At 44.4% G+C, this 15,147-nt stretch overlaps 2 protein-coding genes across 4 annotated transcripts; both read right to left on the bottom strand.

Annotated features, from left to right (window-relative positions):
* Positions 1–58: 58 nt before the first annotated feature.
* On the bottom strand, positions 59–7,633 carry DDX55 (DEAD-box helicase 55). Of its 2 annotated transcripts, none has more exons than XM_010398399.2 (14): positions 7,499–7,633; positions 7,163–7,297; positions 6,992–7,078; positions 6,329–6,420; positions 6,166–6,228; positions 5,390–5,539; positions 4,734–4,923; positions 4,497–4,579; positions 3,983–4,114; positions 2,959–3,051; positions 2,219–2,333; positions 1,368–1,536; positions 727–1,019; positions 59–297 (listed from the first exon to the last, which is right to left on the bottom strand). In XM_010398399.2, the coding sequence occupies exons 1-14, from the start codon at positions 7,604–7,606 to the stop codon at positions 133–135; spliced, it is 1,875 nt and encodes a 624-aa protein (XP_010396701.1). In that variant the 5' UTR covers positions 7,607–7,633; the 3' UTR covers positions 59–132. The 2 variants fall into 2 exon arrangements, with proteins under 2 accessions (XP_010396701.1, XP_010396702.1); XM_010398400.3 differs by having other exon boundaries at positions 7,163–7,213; positions 7,499–7,621.
* Positions 7,634–8,270: 637 nt separating this feature from the next.
* TMED2 (transmembrane p24 trafficking protein 2) lies at positions 8,271–14,927 on the bottom strand. 2 transcript variants are annotated; one of them, XM_039560792.1, is made up of 4 exons: positions 14,699–14,927; positions 13,268–13,460; positions 10,844–10,951; positions 8,271–9,736 (listed from the first exon to the last, which is right to left on the bottom strand). In XM_039560792.1, the coding sequence occupies exons 1-4, from the start codon at positions 14,876–14,878 to the stop codon at positions 9,612–9,614; spliced, it is 606 nt and encodes a 201-aa protein (XP_039416726.1). In that variant the 5' UTR covers positions 14,879–14,927; the 3' UTR covers positions 8,271–9,611. The 2 variants fall into 2 exon arrangements, with proteins under 2 accessions (XP_039416726.1, XP_039416727.1); XM_039560793.1 differs by lacking the exons at positions 8,271–9,736; positions 10,844–10,951 and adding an exon at positions 10,958–12,867 and having other exon boundaries at positions 14,699–14,924.
* Positions 14,928–15,147: the final 220 nt, after the last annotated feature.

The raw sequence follows: 15,147 nt of genomic DNA on the forward strand, positions 1-15,147 counted from the left end.
TGTCTTTATGGATGCCAGGTCTCTCTATGAAGAAATTAGATCAGTTCTGTTCTCTGTATCATTTTTTAACAGAAATCCAGTTTTATTGAATAATCAGTGTTTTAATGTAAAAATGTGATTATAGAGTAACTGTCAGCCTTCAGACTCTATGTCCTCAACAGTTTCTGCTTTGAGCCTTTGGCTGCCTGTTAGTTTCTTCTCGAACTCTTCTTCACTAATTTTTCCCTTTTTTAATCTTTTCAAGAGTCTTGTGTCATTCAGCAACTCTTCCATATCCTCATCATCAATATCAGAGCCCTGTTGGCAGTTAAAAACAAAAAATTAAACACAACACCAAAAGGTTTTCATTCTATGCAGTTCTATACAGAACACACGAGAAGACTGAACTCAGAGTTTGCCAGGAACATCCAAGCAGGAAATAATGTTCAATTCCTACCCAGGCAACCGAAACTCTCAGCTACACTTGCTGAAAATTGACAAAAGCACCCTCAGGCCACACTCCTGCACCTCTGAGAAATAAAAATCCTATTACTGACCAGCATCAGCGCTGAGAAGTTGTTTTAGTGTTTGGCTTTAAAAACCTCTCTAATTTTTTTAAGCTTTGCTTGTAAAAGTCCTAAAAAAGTTATTTTACAGCCATCAGTTCCACCACACTAAAATCCGAGGGCTCTCTGCCATTGGAAAGACTACAGTAATCACTTGCAGTTAAGGAATGGACACAGTTACCTCTTCACGCTTCCTTTTAGCTGTTACTTTCTTTTTCTTCTCCCTCTTGGCTTTCTGCTTTGACCATGCTTTGTTCTTTACAAATTTCTTTTTCCCTTCGTTTTCCTCTCTTTCTTTTCTTTGTTCTTCTAATTTCTTTTGTCTCTGCTTTTCTCTGTTTTTATCCTTAAATGAAATGGAGTCTGTATTAACAGTGACTGGAGTAAAGTCTGGAAAACATTTTCCTCTTAGTTCAGGCATCTTTGGCATTTTTAACAATGCAAAACCTCTGGCAAGACTGGCAAAATCCAGATCTGTTGAAATAAAGATTATAAAGTCAGCTTCCTGCTGGATAAAAAGTTAATTTAACTGAGAAAGGAAAAAAAAAAGCCAATGTTACTTTAATGTATTGTTTGCACTCTATGCCTTAATACTAGCAACAATACTAAGTCAGTTTTATTTGTGCTTTTATGAGTTTGGTCAAGCTCCATAATTTAATGTTTTCTCTTAAGCTGCTTGAAAAAAATAGGAGTTTTGTCAAAATCTGATGGTGCAGAAAGTGACTTTGACATCCAGAATCAGTAGCTGAAGCTTGTGGACGACAACACTGCTTTTGTTATCTGAGAAAAACAGTAAGAGGTACCAGCCCTGCTGGGAATTACCTTTTATCCGGAAGATCAGATTACATTCGTGTTTAGCATAAGCCTGGACGTAAGACACAAAGGCTTTCATCCCTTTCTCAAACACTGCCCTGTCAGCCAGGGCCATGGACTTCAGCTTGGGAAGAAGATCCAACACATTTGTCTGCGGTTTCATTTCCTGCATGGGACACTGGGAACCAGAAAATAAACAGCAAAATGAAAGGAAAAGTTCAACCAAATGATGTGAAATGCACTGTGAAACCTCAAACACACACTTCTTGCCCAGTTAATCCTCAGTCAGCTTTGAGCCCCTTTCCCTTTGGTCACTCCAACACACCAGTTGCCCATCGGCCCCACACAGCAGCTCCCGGCCCAGCAGAAGAGTTCTCACACTGCAGCTCCAGAGAGGCAACATCTTCAGCTCTTGCTTTATCAAGCTCTGGTCTCATTAGGAGGTCTCTAGAGAATTCATACCATTAATCCCACAAGTGCAGGAGCAGGCATGAGAAATTGTAGGAGTTTTAAGTAAAGAGCAGAGAGGCTGCAGTGTGTGAGCTGGTGGTGGCAAGGCTGGGGCAGGACCATAAGCCAGTGCTGCCCTTCAGCAAATGCTCAATTTACACCCTTAAGAACAAAAGCCTTTCCTACTCATTGTATCACATGTTCCTCCTACAAACCCAGTAGGTAACACTGAGCAATCATGTTCCAACAGACAGCTGCATTTGGTTGTTTTCTTTTAGTTCTGCACCTCTGCTAAAACATTACCCATGTGTACGACCTCAAGTTCTAGAAATTCTGATTTCAAAGCTCCTATCAGTCAAGTCTGTGCCCTTGCTCTTTCCTGCTTTGGGGTAGAATAAAAGCCTACTCACCTTTTGGTTGATTGAGAGAAAGTTCACGTAGGATTCTTCCATGGGAAGCAAAAATACGAGTGCACTGCCCACGTTGCCGATCCGCGCTGTGCGACCACAGCGGTGCACGAAGGCACTGAAACAACCCAACAGGAGGAGAGCTCAGTCGGACTTGGAAGCATTAGGCAGAAAAAAGGGCAAACCTTGTGGGATGGAAAATACAGTGTGCTATGTGCCTCTGAACTAAACCAACAGGAATTAGCAAAGTGTAACACAAGAGACGTGTGGCAGCCCCACTCAATTGTTAGGCTAAAGCAAGGGGTGTCTGTTTTGGGAGTGAAGTTCAGGCAAGCTGTAGGAAGAATTATGACAGCTAAAGTTAAAATACATGGAAAAGCTCCTCTCCTGTGAGCTTTCCATGTACTGTTCCTTGAAGAGCTCTGTCCCTGCTCTCATCTCTGTTCTCCTTCACCCCAGTGTCACCTCTCTCTCTTTCTCTGATACTCTCAAACAAAGCCTTACCCCAGAGTCACCTCTGCACACAGATGTAAGTGGCAATCACCCACCTGACTGACACACACACAACACAGAGTCATTTCAATTCACAGCAGTGACAACAAAAACCTCCCTTGCTTCTGCATTATTTTGTGTGTTCTCTCAGATTAACTTCCAGGAAGTGATTAAATGTGTTCCTGATTGATATCTGAACAGCACAGTAACAAGAAACAGAAAGAAAAGGTTCTCAGGATCTGAAGTTGTACCTGGCACTGCTGGGTGGGTCATACTGCAACACCCAGTGCACTTCTGGAATGTCAATGCCACGGGCCATCACATCTGTACACACCAAAATGCCCCTAGGAAGAAGAAAAAGTGGATTTTCATTAATCTGTCATTTGAGGAGAGCCAGCCTCCTCACAGCTGTGTGTTCTGCACCTTCACTGGAGAGTGAAGAATGAAACATTTTAAAACATTTGGGGTTTTTTAAGAGACTAAATATAAGATAATTGCAGCTTTCACCAACTAAAATTCTACATAACATTATGAAAATTATTGGGGTTTATATATATTACATTTCTAAGACAAATCAATTCCCTATTACAAATGCAAACTTTAAATCAGCACTGCATCCACCGCAGCTGAATGTACTGTAATAAATGTTTAATAAAAGACTTTAGACTCGAGTGACAATTTTAGAATGGCAAAACTGCCATGCTGTTCTTTCAAACAGCTGTTCTTACAATCTGCTGGTAATTTTTTTTCTCATAATACAAAAAGCTAAAACTCAGGTTCCATGCAATAAAAAAAATGACAGTTGATGAGGCAAGAGTTTCTTAACAGCATCCTGCAAAGCTGCCAAAGAACATTTCCCTGTGGGTAGGTTACAGCACTGCCATGTTCTTGTTCATACACTACTAAAGTAATATCCTGGGTTTCCACTCTGGTTACTAACCAGGAAAAGGTGATTTTTGCTATCAGTTTGGTTAAACATCAGGGCTAATGTGTGATTGCAGCAAGAGACAGTGCAGTGTGTCCACCTCCTGTGCTGCCACATGGATTATCTAAAGTAGGGTGGACATGCTCCAGTCACATTTTCACTTTGTTTGTGGTCACACTTTGGGTACCTCAGCACAATTTGTGATACCATCAATACATTCAGAACCAGCCTGCAGCACCCTTCACCTGAGCCATCCTTCCACACTTCAGCAGCAGCAGAACAGTCAGACAAAACCACCTCCCCTCCCTATTTTGTCTGCTGGCTGGTTTAGCCCATTCCCATGTTCTCACCCTGGGAGCTTCCGAAACTCCGTAAAAATCTTGTTACGCTTGTGCTTCATTTTCCCATGAATGCTCATTATTTTCACCTGTTTAATTAGGGATTCCAAAGCCTTCCCATAGTATTCCACGCAGGCACACGTGCTGTTGTGATAAACACAGGCATAAAAGCAAAAGGTTATGCTGTATTTTTAATCAGGTTTAGATAGTCAAGCTAGAGTTTCCTAAGATCTTTCAAAAATATACACTATTTTTATTTAAAACATGCACATAACTTTTATCATTAACATATAAGCATCTATCATGTCTTACTTTAAAAATGCATATAAAATTTATGTTTTGCTTAATAACGCAATCCTGACATGAAGCAATGATTAATCTCTTTGTAGGCACCATATTCTAAAAAACAGCTCTCAAAATTAACCGCTTTGAAAATAGTTGTGTCCTTTGCAACAAAGGGCACAGTTTTGGAATTTAAGTAATAAAACACCAAACTGTTCTCACAGTGAAACACAAACAGAATTACCTGAAAAAGACCAGATGTTTTTCCTGTTTGTGCTGCCGAAGAAAATGCACCAGCTGGTTAAATTTTTCATCTGCCTTGCAGATCTAAACAACGCAAAAGAGAAGAGGGAAGTTAAAAAACGGACTTCTGGCTCCTCTGTTAATGTGATCCTAAGTGGCCAAGACTTAAAATCTTATTGACAGAACCAGGAAAAAAAGGAGAGGGAACAAGAAGCTCTGTCAGACCCCAGGTTCCCACCATATAATAGTTCTCCAGGCGCGTTGGGGTCTTCTGGGTGTTGCTGGCTGCCACTCCCTTCTCCTTGACCGAGATGCGGACGGGATTCCGCAGGCCTGCTCTCACCAGGTTCTCCACCTCCTGAGTCTGAGTAGCTGAGAACAGACCTGTCCTTCTCTGCTTGGGCAAAAAGTCCAGAATGGCATTTAAGCTGCAAGTAAGCACATGGAAAATGTAACTGTCCCAAGGCTACCCTCAGGAAAAGGTTTCATCGCTGGAAGTTGGAGTTTACAAGCAAAATAGGCTTTGTTATCACACGACAAACTCCTACTGAAATAATGATCTTAACTTTGAGAGAAAGAAAATAGAGATCAAAGCCTATTGGTTAAAGTGTTTTAAGCCATTCTGGTGTGTAAACAATGATATTTAACCAAGCACTAATAGAGATACGCTAATATACATCTCAACAAAGGAAACTCTGTATTCATCAAGGCTCCACATTTCCTGATTCTCTTCTCCCTTAGCAACTGCTTTGTGTAGTTACAGAGCAAAGATGAAAGAACAAAACAGAACAAATCTAACTTTGGAGGTCATTGCAGGCCACGTTCAATCACATCCATCATACAGGAACTCATTTAAAACCTCAGAAGAACCACTAGAATTTATTATTTCAATACCTTGCTTCAAAGCCCATATCTAGAAGTCTGTCTGCTTCATCCAACACCAGCACATCCAGAGCCTTCACACAGCTTGCAAGATCCAGCCCGTCTGCTTTTCTCCTGAACAGATCCTCCAGGCGGCCCGGAGTGGCCACGATGATGTTCCCACTGTTGGTGAACACACACAGAGCAATTCCCTAACTACAAGGTGAGCAGTTTGGGAGAACTCCTAATGCTGTTATCACAGCATAAGCCTGCCCTGCATTCTTCAATAAAACAATTTCATTTTGTCACTTCTAACTGCATTCATATTTAGGTGCCTCTCAGATGCCGTGGGATGGGGGAAAAATGCCCAGGTGAAAGCACATCCCTCGTGGCAACAGAAGTGTAGAATATAATCAGCAAGTATGGAAAGCAAGTATCAGCTACAGGAAATATTTGGTACCTCCATGCAAAACCCAGTGGCAAATATGACTCCTTCAAAACTTCATCATCAGTATCAGCACCAAACAATTTCAGGAAATTAATGAGCAGGGAGAAGTGAAATATTCACTGAAGACACTTTTCAGCCCTGCTCTTCACTCAAACAGCAGATGAATGGTGCTGATGTCACTTAAGAGCCTCTTCTCAAGCTGTACCTCACTCCAGGAACAGACCCCACAATTTCCCAGCACACCCCAACAGATTCTGGCAGCACCATCCCATGCCAGCACCAGCAGGACCACAGCTCTGATCTGAAAACCCTGACAAGGAGAAAACCACAGCTCTGAGACACTGACAAACAAACAACTCACCCATGCTCCTTAAACTTCTCAACATCTTCTATGGGGTTCCTTCCACCAATTAAAAGAATCTGACTAAAACAATAAAACAGGAAGATTTGAGTGATCTTTAAGTTTTGCTGGTTCATGAGTGACAGAAGGAACTATGGTCATGAAAATCATGAAGCTCACTCACCTAAACATGGGGAAGTGTTTTGTGAAGTGTGACAGCACCTCATCAATTTGAATGGCCAATTCCCTCGTTGGTGTGATAATTATAGCTCCAACCTGCACATGAAAAACAGGAATTTGTGGGGGGAGAAAAGAAAGATTTGGACAGAATTGTCCCTTACAAGCTAAGTGAATATGAGCCATGATTTTGAGTTTGGTTTCAGACAAAATATTTCCACAGAAATACAGTAAAATATAAAAAACATCCCAAAATATCTCTGAAAGATTTTATACCAAGGTGCAAAATATCTGCTCAAACAGCAGTGTCTAATAATGACATTTAGCAGCAAATGACAGTGAAGTTCTCTGCACACTAAAATGTATTCAAGGTCAATGGATGCTAAAAAGCATTCAATGCCTCTTGCAGTACATCAGTGTATTCCATATCTTAGGACATTTTTCTAACAGCTCAGAACCTGTTTTGATCATGACAAAGAAGAATCTAAGTGCAATGAAAGCCCCCCAAACTCATTTTCAAGTTTTAAACAGTTTATTGTTACTGTTACACCAAAGAGCTGAGCACACAGTCACTGTGTGCGTGTGCCATTTTCCTTACAGACACTTTTTTTGAAGTCCTCAAATCTTATTGGCACATCATAAAAATATACTCTGAATATTTTAATCTCACCTGCATTTTCTTTAATTTTTCTTCCCGTCTGAGAAGAATTTCCAGTATGGGAATCACAAATGCCAACGTTTTCCCACTGCCTGTGACCTGTGAGAGTGGAAACAGCGTCAGCCCTCCCTCAGCTCCAGAGACAAGCCAGGAAAACAACGAACTGGACGAAGGAAGACTCACCGCTTCTGCAGCCACATCTTTGTTACTCATGAAGAGCGGGATGGTCGCAGACTGAAAAAAGAGAAGCATCACATAAGCAGGTGAATCGGTGGTAAATCTCACAGAGGTGAAACTCCTCCGAGACATCAGAGCTCGCTGTGAACATCACAAAGCGGAGCCGGTGAGAAAGTCACGGATGCGGCTTCTCTCGCTGCTACAGGATCCGGTGACTGCTGCGACCGCGGGGCTGCGGCCGCGGCACCGCCACTGGCCCGGCCCAGGCGCTCCCGACACCGCCCGCGCCCTCCTTCCTCAGCCCGGCCTCCCCGTCCCCGGGAGCGCCGCGGGCCGCCGCACCTGCACCGGGGTCATTTGGTGGAAGCGGAGCTCCCGCAGCGCCCGCAGCACGCCCGGGCTCAGCGGCACCGGCAGCGAGCCCCAGCCGCCCTCAGTCACCGCCTCCATCTTGGCCGGGCGGTGTCACCGCCCCGCCGCTCCCCCGCCCCGGGGCCGCCGCGGCGGGGCTCTGCGGAAACACACACCGCGGCACCTCCCGTTCCGGGGCACATCAGTTCCGCCAGCCCCTGCCACGCTTCGGCTCCGTAGCAAACAACAAAATTTGGATTTAGCAAAAAATTCCTATTTTTATGGCGAGCTGCCTACCGCAGTAAGTACTTCTGCGGGTCATACAGCAGCTCTGTGCCACCCGACTACCCAGAACCTAAGATACAGGTTCAGAACTACCTGAAGTTTATTCTACCTGCCCACGAAGTGGGAGGGTCTCTGGATAAATTCCTGATGGTCTAAGAAAGCAGGGAATCACAGAATCGTTTGGAGTCATCCAGTCCGAGCCCCCTGCTAAGGCAGGGTCACCTGGAGCAGGTGACACAGGAACAGATCCAGGTGTGTTTGGAATGTCTCCACAGAGGGAGAATCCACGACCTCCCTGGGCAGTTCCAGTGCTCTGCCACCTTCCACGGAAAGTTCTTCATCATGTTGATGTAGAACATCTTGTGGTTTAGTTTATGGCCATTACTAAACAAATACTTTATAAGAAACCCTTTGTGTTAATCTGTACTTCCTTAAAGCATCTAAGAAAAAAAAAAAAAAAAACAAAAAACCAAAGCTGCTTCTTTTTTTTAAAGAATTTGTTTATTTATCGAACCTGGGTCATATTTAGATTCACGAGCAATTTTTAAATGTACATCTTAGAATTCAATTTTCAGTGTTTTACACAAAAATATTGGCACACAACAGTTGCAATAAGGTGTAACAGCCACCTCTCTGAAGAACTGCTGCCAAGTGTTTGCCCGAGGTTGAAAAAACTTTACCTGGAACATGAAAACCTGTAACAAATTTTAAATTAATTGTACAAAACTGTTGTGTGTTACTTGTAGAGGCTCCCCCCTGGAAAAGACCCCACCCCACCCCCAAAAATGATTACAACTAATATACATCAGTCACAACATAATCCTGGCTCAGCACCCACATCAGACGCTTCTTAAATTTTTAAACCAATCATCAGATAACCGAGGAAAGTAACTTTATACAAAAACAAATCTACATGTGCCTGAAAAAAGAAAACACACCAGTATTTAGCATTATGCTAATTCTGATCAGATAATGGCAGAGTTTGCCACTGCACTTAAATACAAGGGCTGCATAGCGTGGATTAAACCCCCAGAACCCGGAACCCTTTGGCCTCAGGAATCCAGATTTCCTGAACACTTATGCCCTGGGCACCGGGCAAACAGTCTGAGCTTTGGACCTGCAAAAGCCAAAGGGTTCACAAGTGTTTGCCAAGACACTGCACACAATTGGCTTCCAAATAAAACCTCTGTGAGACTAAAAACCGTGTAAGGGACATTTGATGATGAGCGGAGAAAGAGCATTTTCGTATCATCTATTGAATTTAAAAGAACTTTGGGAAGAAGTTGATATCATTAAGACAGTTGCTGATGACAATCTTTTAAATAGCAACTAGGTATGGATTTTAAACTTTTCCTTGGCAGTTTATGTGAGTGGAGAAGGGATTATTTCAATTTCAGAACACCTACTGCAGGGTTAAGGATGTAAAAATGCAAACAGTCACGTTAGGGCCTTGTACCGTTTCCCTGGAACTGCAAGTGCTTATGGAAACAGGGAAAAAAGTTAGAAAAGACAGAGCAGCTTGTTACTAGAGTGAGTTACAGAGTTTGCAGCTTGCCTGGACCTCGCTTAGCACACAGAGTGGGCAGATCTCAGTGGAAAAAAAAATGATGCCAATAAAGTGACAAGATTTCAGCACAGCTTTTGCTACAGAAGATATATAAAAACAATTCTTTTTTTTTTCTTTTTTTAACTAGGAAGGAACATAAGCAAATAAGTTTTACAGTTCAGTAAAGAGGGTTCAGAAACTAAATGACTTTTTTTTTTTGTGACCAGGATGTTTGGTAAAGAGTGAACTGAAATCCAGGACCACAGAAGGATCTTAGACCACCCTTCGGACTTCAAAAAACCTCTTCAGGTAGTAGATTTGTCCCAGTGTCATGGCAACTAGTACAAGGGCTTCAAAGAATGACCAAAGAACCACTCTGCTGTTTGTGTTGTCATTAACTGTTGGGGGAAAAAAAAAGAAAGAAAAGTAGTAAGTAACCAAGCATTTAAACTTAAAACACTCTGCCATGGAAGTGGAACACTGCACATAAAGCACTGGGGTTTGTGTTGTGTCATTACAGGTGTCCCAGAATGGCCCTGCAGCCTCAGAGATGAGATCTGAGGGGGGATTTTTCTGAACAGTTTGGTTTTAAACCCTCTTTGGACATACACTGCAGCATCTTTCTCTATTCTGCCCACCTTACAAGTTTCTGCTCTCTGAGCTGCTGAAGTTAAGCAGGTCTAATCTCTGAAGGGTGACCATCTCTGGTTCTAAACATTCAGATTTTTCTTAAATCCAACCATTAGTAACAAATGTCACAAAACTGGAGATATTCATAGCTTCAAATAATTGAGGAGACAGTGCTTTTATCTAATGTTGTATTTTCACATTAAAAAGAATTGCCCTTGATTCTCTACCCCATGAAAGTAACAGAAGTTCTGCTCTATTGCAACAAAATGTTTAAAAAAAAAGACTTTGGCTCAATTATTAAACCACATCCACTTCAAGGGTGAAGTAATAGTTCAACCAAAGTCTATCCCTGAGAATCAAATCATGGAATGGTTTGGACTGGAAGGGACCTTAAAATTCATCCAGTCACACCCCCTGCCATGGACACTTCCAGAGATGGGGCTGCCACTACCTTCTCTGGGCACCCTGTGCCAGGGCCGTACCACACTCACAGGGAGGAATTTCTCCCCAGTATCTGATCTAAACCTCCTCTCAGTTTAAAACCACCCCCCTTTGTCCTGTCCCTGCATGCCCTTGTACATGGATAAATAATATCATCACTGCTATCTCCATGAATGCATCATTCCAGCAGCTACAGAATTGACAGCACTTAAGCAAATGTTATTTTGCATAGCAGCCCTCATTACATGAGGGGAAGCCAATTTAAAGATGACTGCAAGCAACACCTACATTCTTTACTCTATGGGCAGGCCCTTCAGGATTTAAATTATTACTTTTTAAGTCACTTGGAACAGCTTTCATGGACTCATATTTAAATGGCCATTTACAAGCTCACTGCAGAGGGCAGAAGGCATTGACTGAAGTCAGACACGTACTTGCTCTATGTATTCTTTCACGGACTTCCATGTACTCCTGTTCGTGCTTCACAGCTGTCATGGCCACTGCTAACTCGTTAATCATCTCCTCGAGCTTGTTCTGATGAGCTGCAGAATAATTTCAGAAGCATCAGAAAGTCTGTCAGTGACTGAAAGAACAATTTTAACGAATTTATCAACAGTTAAACGTTAATTTCCTGCTGCAGAAGTTCTGACAAACGCAGCCAGTACAGCTGAACACTTTCTATCCTTACAGCCAAGTTCAGTTTTTGTAGCACCACTTTCCCTAAAGTGTCTCTGTGGCATTTAACAAGTGGGAAAACATTTCTCCACATCCAAATAGGAGGAGACAAACAATTCAGACTCACTACAGACCCCGTATTTCCAGTGTGCACATACTTTTCCAGAAAAATAGAATGGAAGAGCGCATGAGATCAATACCACACACTAACATCTATTTTCATATCATCCAATATATTCCAAGCAAATTATCTGAACATGACAGCTTTTCCTAGTTGTTAAGCTTGCAAAAATAGAACGACTGAGAATTTAGCTTAAGATCATGATGCTGGCAAATCATGAGATCACTTTCTGAAGCAAAAAATCACAGCCTGTGATCTTCAGGTTTAGCTGAAGCCCAGCATTCAGAGGGCACAATGCCCAGGGGGCCTGGCACAGGCTTCATTTCTGGTGCGTTGTGAAAGCAGGAGAGGAGTTAAATACCAAACCAGTAACACAAAACCAGCTTGATGCAGTTCAGCAAATGGAAGGCTCAGCGATCTAAGATTTAGTGGTTTGACTGTCAATCACAGGATCTTTTTAACACATCCACGCTCAAAGAACTGTCCACTCACAAATTTATAGATTAGGCAAGTCATTTGCAAAGTCTTCTAGCATCAGGTTGAGATATCATTCCACAGACATGCCCTGGGCAATCAGCTCTCTTAAAAAGTCACAAAACCCAACACATTTTCCTTTCAAGGGACATCCTTGACTTGGAAGTTACCTTACTACAGTTTTATTTGTAAATTAAGTGTTTCAGATCACAGTCTGAAAACAGAGCTATTCAAAACACACACCCTGTGGGGAACAGTCAAAAAGGAGGACCGGAGAACAACACTCGTACAAGTTACAATTAAAATCTAAATAGTTGTGCAAACCACACTCACTTTGCTAATATCACAAATCTCTTATTTTCATGGCCAACTGGTCACTGCAGTAAGTGCAGTTTATTCGTAAGAGAAGAAACTACAGTTGCAGTAGTCTAAACACACTCGAAAAAATTCACTTCAGAAAATTGTCTTCTTGCACTAATATTCTTTACAACAGATATATGCAGACTCAATGAAAGATTTAAGTGAGTCTTTAAAACAAAAGTCCAAAGTTAGGAATGTGTTACTTTTTAAGTGACATCAAGCACTCAGTGCCCTCAGTTATTTACTCGCTAAAATAGAAAACAAGAATTTATTGCCTTTCTAGCTAGAGTTAGTGATATCTAAACAAACTTTATAACTTGCTACGCAATACATTCATTTTTTTACAGCAAATGACAAGTCTGAATTTTTCCCCTGATACATCAGTAATAATTCATAAACCTACAAGCAGCTTATTGCTTCCAAAAGCTCTTGATTACTCAACATCCCCTTTAGCAACAGAAAGCAAACACTGCCAAAAACATCCAGCATTCTTGGATGTTCAGTGTTTTAGTTCAATTTCACCTAAACTGATTAAATCTTCTGTCAGCCATAAATAGCCACCTGAAGACAAACTGCCATGGCCAGTGCAAGGACCTGATCCCAAGAGCTGCTCAGGGTATAAACCTGCCAGTGGGAGCCTGCAGGTGCTCAGCATTGCTCAGAATCAGACCTTTTAGGTAGTTTATTAAAAAAGACATTCTCATGCTACAAACCAATGTTACAGAGAAAAAGCCAAGTTAGCTGTTAGTGAATGAACATGTGCCAGAGACAAGATGCTAAGGAGCTTTCAAAAAGCAGTCCACATACCATCCCAGGTATCTCCACCACCTAGAGGAAAGTGTAAGAGATGAACACAGGTACAGGACAAAAGGCTGCAGATAAAACAGTCATTTACACAGCTAGGGGAAAAGTTTTGTATTAGCACATTTACCAACTGAGGCATGGAGAAGGCTACACACTGCTGAGCCTACTGGGAACCAGAGCATGGCACTGATGAAGAGCTAAAGGATGGAAGCATTAGTTTCTGCAGATGGCCAAGGGGTTCTCTGGTGATTTTGCATTAAATCGTGTAACGAGGCCTAAAAACATCCACTTTAGCTGTGCAAGAGAACAGCTAATTACCCCTGAAGGAACGGGAATCCTGAGAGCCCTACTCAATTTCACAGGTCATGCAAGTAGGGAAAAGCTCCCGAGCTGGAGCTGATTTCCTCCCAGGACTCTTCCTCACCTTCTGTCTCCATGTCTTGCCCCTTTGGAGCTTCCCCGATATCGATAGTGAACATCACTATCTTGGGAGTCATGGTGGACATCCTGTTGCTAAAGCAAAACTTGTAAGTTCCATCCATGTGGGCAGCAAAGGTGTATTTTCCACTGGACTCTCGATCGCCTTTATAAATGCCTTTATTATCGGGCCCTGTAATCTGCGTGGGGAAAACAGAGAAGCACACGTTTGTATTTCAAACACAGAGGTTTCACATGCACCATCACAGCACTGCCAGCACGCTCTGCACTCAGCCAGCCACAGGCACCAACACCATCTGTAATCTGGCTGCTTTGGCACACTTCAGTCTTTCCCTCCCACAACCCACTGGTGCAGTTCCCTGCACAGAAATCTCTTTTTAAAAACCCCACAAACTTCTTGGCAAAGAAAGTCATACAAAGCCTCTCTCCCTGGCCTCCTGTGGTTGAGATAAGCAGTCAAGAACAAGTAAACCACAAACCCTGGCTGTTTGTCAAATTAACAACTGCAAGGGAAATCTTATCTCTGATGTCTGAAGGAAAACAAAAAGGAAAAAAACACATTCTCCAATCGACTTTAGACACACATTTGGGCATTGTCGCAGTTACCATTTCAAATGGACTAAAGACCTGAGTTCTGAGCTCTCAGGGTCACTGTGATCCTAAATTCCCATCCCACCAGGCCAAACTGCTGCTGAGCCTCCACTAGTGACACATGAAGGGATCTCACAGCTTCCAGACCCTGTCCTAGGTCACAGCCATTTTGAACTGTTACAGGACTCCCAGCAACAACTCCCATGTCTGTGATATCCCAAACAACTCTCTGCTCTGTAACACGATGAAAGCAATTCTTACTCAGTATTCTCTACTGATTTGATACCTCTTTGAAGATAAGTATTCGCTCAAAACTTTCCCGGTGCCACCCACCCTAATTAAAACCAACACCTTTGGATCCAAGGGGAAGCACGCTGCTCCTCAACAGGCAGCACCTGATTCCAGAAAGCAACCCTGGTCATTCTTCCCGCCAAATACCTTACTATGACGAGGCTACACCGAGAGCAGTGAGGACGAAAATCCCAAGGGAAGGGTGGACACATCGAGCAGCACAGCCTCGTGCAGCAGTGGCAGAGACGACACCCAGCACGAGCACTCGGGCCTGCCCAAGGCCGCCCACGCCGGGCCGTGGGTGCTCCCGCCGCACGGAGCTCCCGCAGCGCGGCGGGTCCGCCCCAAGCCCCGGAGGGCGGGCCCGGCCCCGCTCCGGACCACCCCAAACCCCCGCGGGCGGGCGTGATCCCGCTCCTGACGGTGCCTCCGCTCGCCCCCGGGGCGACCCACACACAGCGGGGCCGCAGCGCGCGGGGCCCGGCCCCGGGACGGCCCCGCTCCCCAAGGTCGGCCCGCGCCGCCGCCGCCGCACCTCCACGTCGATGTCCAGGAAGCCGCCCTCGGCCACCTCGAAGATGAGCCCCATCTTGGTGCCGGACGGCACGCGCTCCAGGAAGCACTCCTCGGCGTGCGCGTCGATGCTGACGAAGTAGGCGGCGGCCGGGGCCGCCAGCGCGGCCACCAGCGCCAGCACCGCCCGCACCGGCGACATGGCGGAGCGACCGGCGGCGGCACCGAGCGGCGCTTCCGGCCCGCGCCGCGCCCCTTCCGGCGCACGGGGCCGCCGCTCATTGGCCACCGCCGCCCCGCTGCCACGTACGGGCTGCGCTACGGCGGCCGCCGGGAGACAAAGGGCAGCGGGACCGCCACAGCGCTGGGGCAGCGCCCGCGCGGCGCGGGAGGCGAGGCCAGCGCGCGGGAGCAGCCAATGAGCGGGGAGGAAAGGGCGGGGCGGGGGCAGCGAGAGCCAATCGGAGCGAG

The sequence above is a fragment of the Corvus cornix genome, chromosome 15 (assembly GCF_000738735.6).
Source record: "Corvus cornix cornix isolate S_Up_H32 chromosome 15, ASM73873v5, whole genome shotgun sequence".
In the NCBI taxonomy this organism is placed as follows: Eukaryota; Metazoa; Chordata; class Aves; order Passeriformes; family Corvidae; genus Corvus; species Corvus cornix.

Coding starts and splice junctions, on each gene's coding strand:
- TMED2 (XM_039560792.1), bottom strand. CDS start 14,878: ATGTCGCCGGTGCGGGCGGTGCTGGCGCTGGTGGCCGCGCTGGCGGCC. Junction 10,952..13,267: donor GCAAGACATGGAGACAGAAG/GTGAGGAAGAGT, acceptor ATTATTCTGCAG/CTCATCAGAACAAGCTCGAG. Junction 9,737..10,843: donor TGAAAGAATACATAGAGCAA/GTACGTGTCTGA, acceptor TTCCCCCAACAG/TTAATGACAACACAAACAGC.
- DDX55 (XM_010398399.2), bottom strand. CDS start 7,606: ATGGAGGCGGTGACTGAGGGCGGCTGGGGCTCGCTGCCGGTGCCGCTG. Junction 7,079..7,162: donor AAGATGTGGCTGCAGAAGCG/GTGAGTCTTCCT, acceptor CCACTCTCACAG/GTCACAGGCAGTGGGAAAAC. Junction 4,580..4,733: donor GCCTGGAGAACTATTATATG/GTGGGAACCTGG, acceptor TGCGTTGTTTAG/ATCTGCAAGGCAGATGAAAA.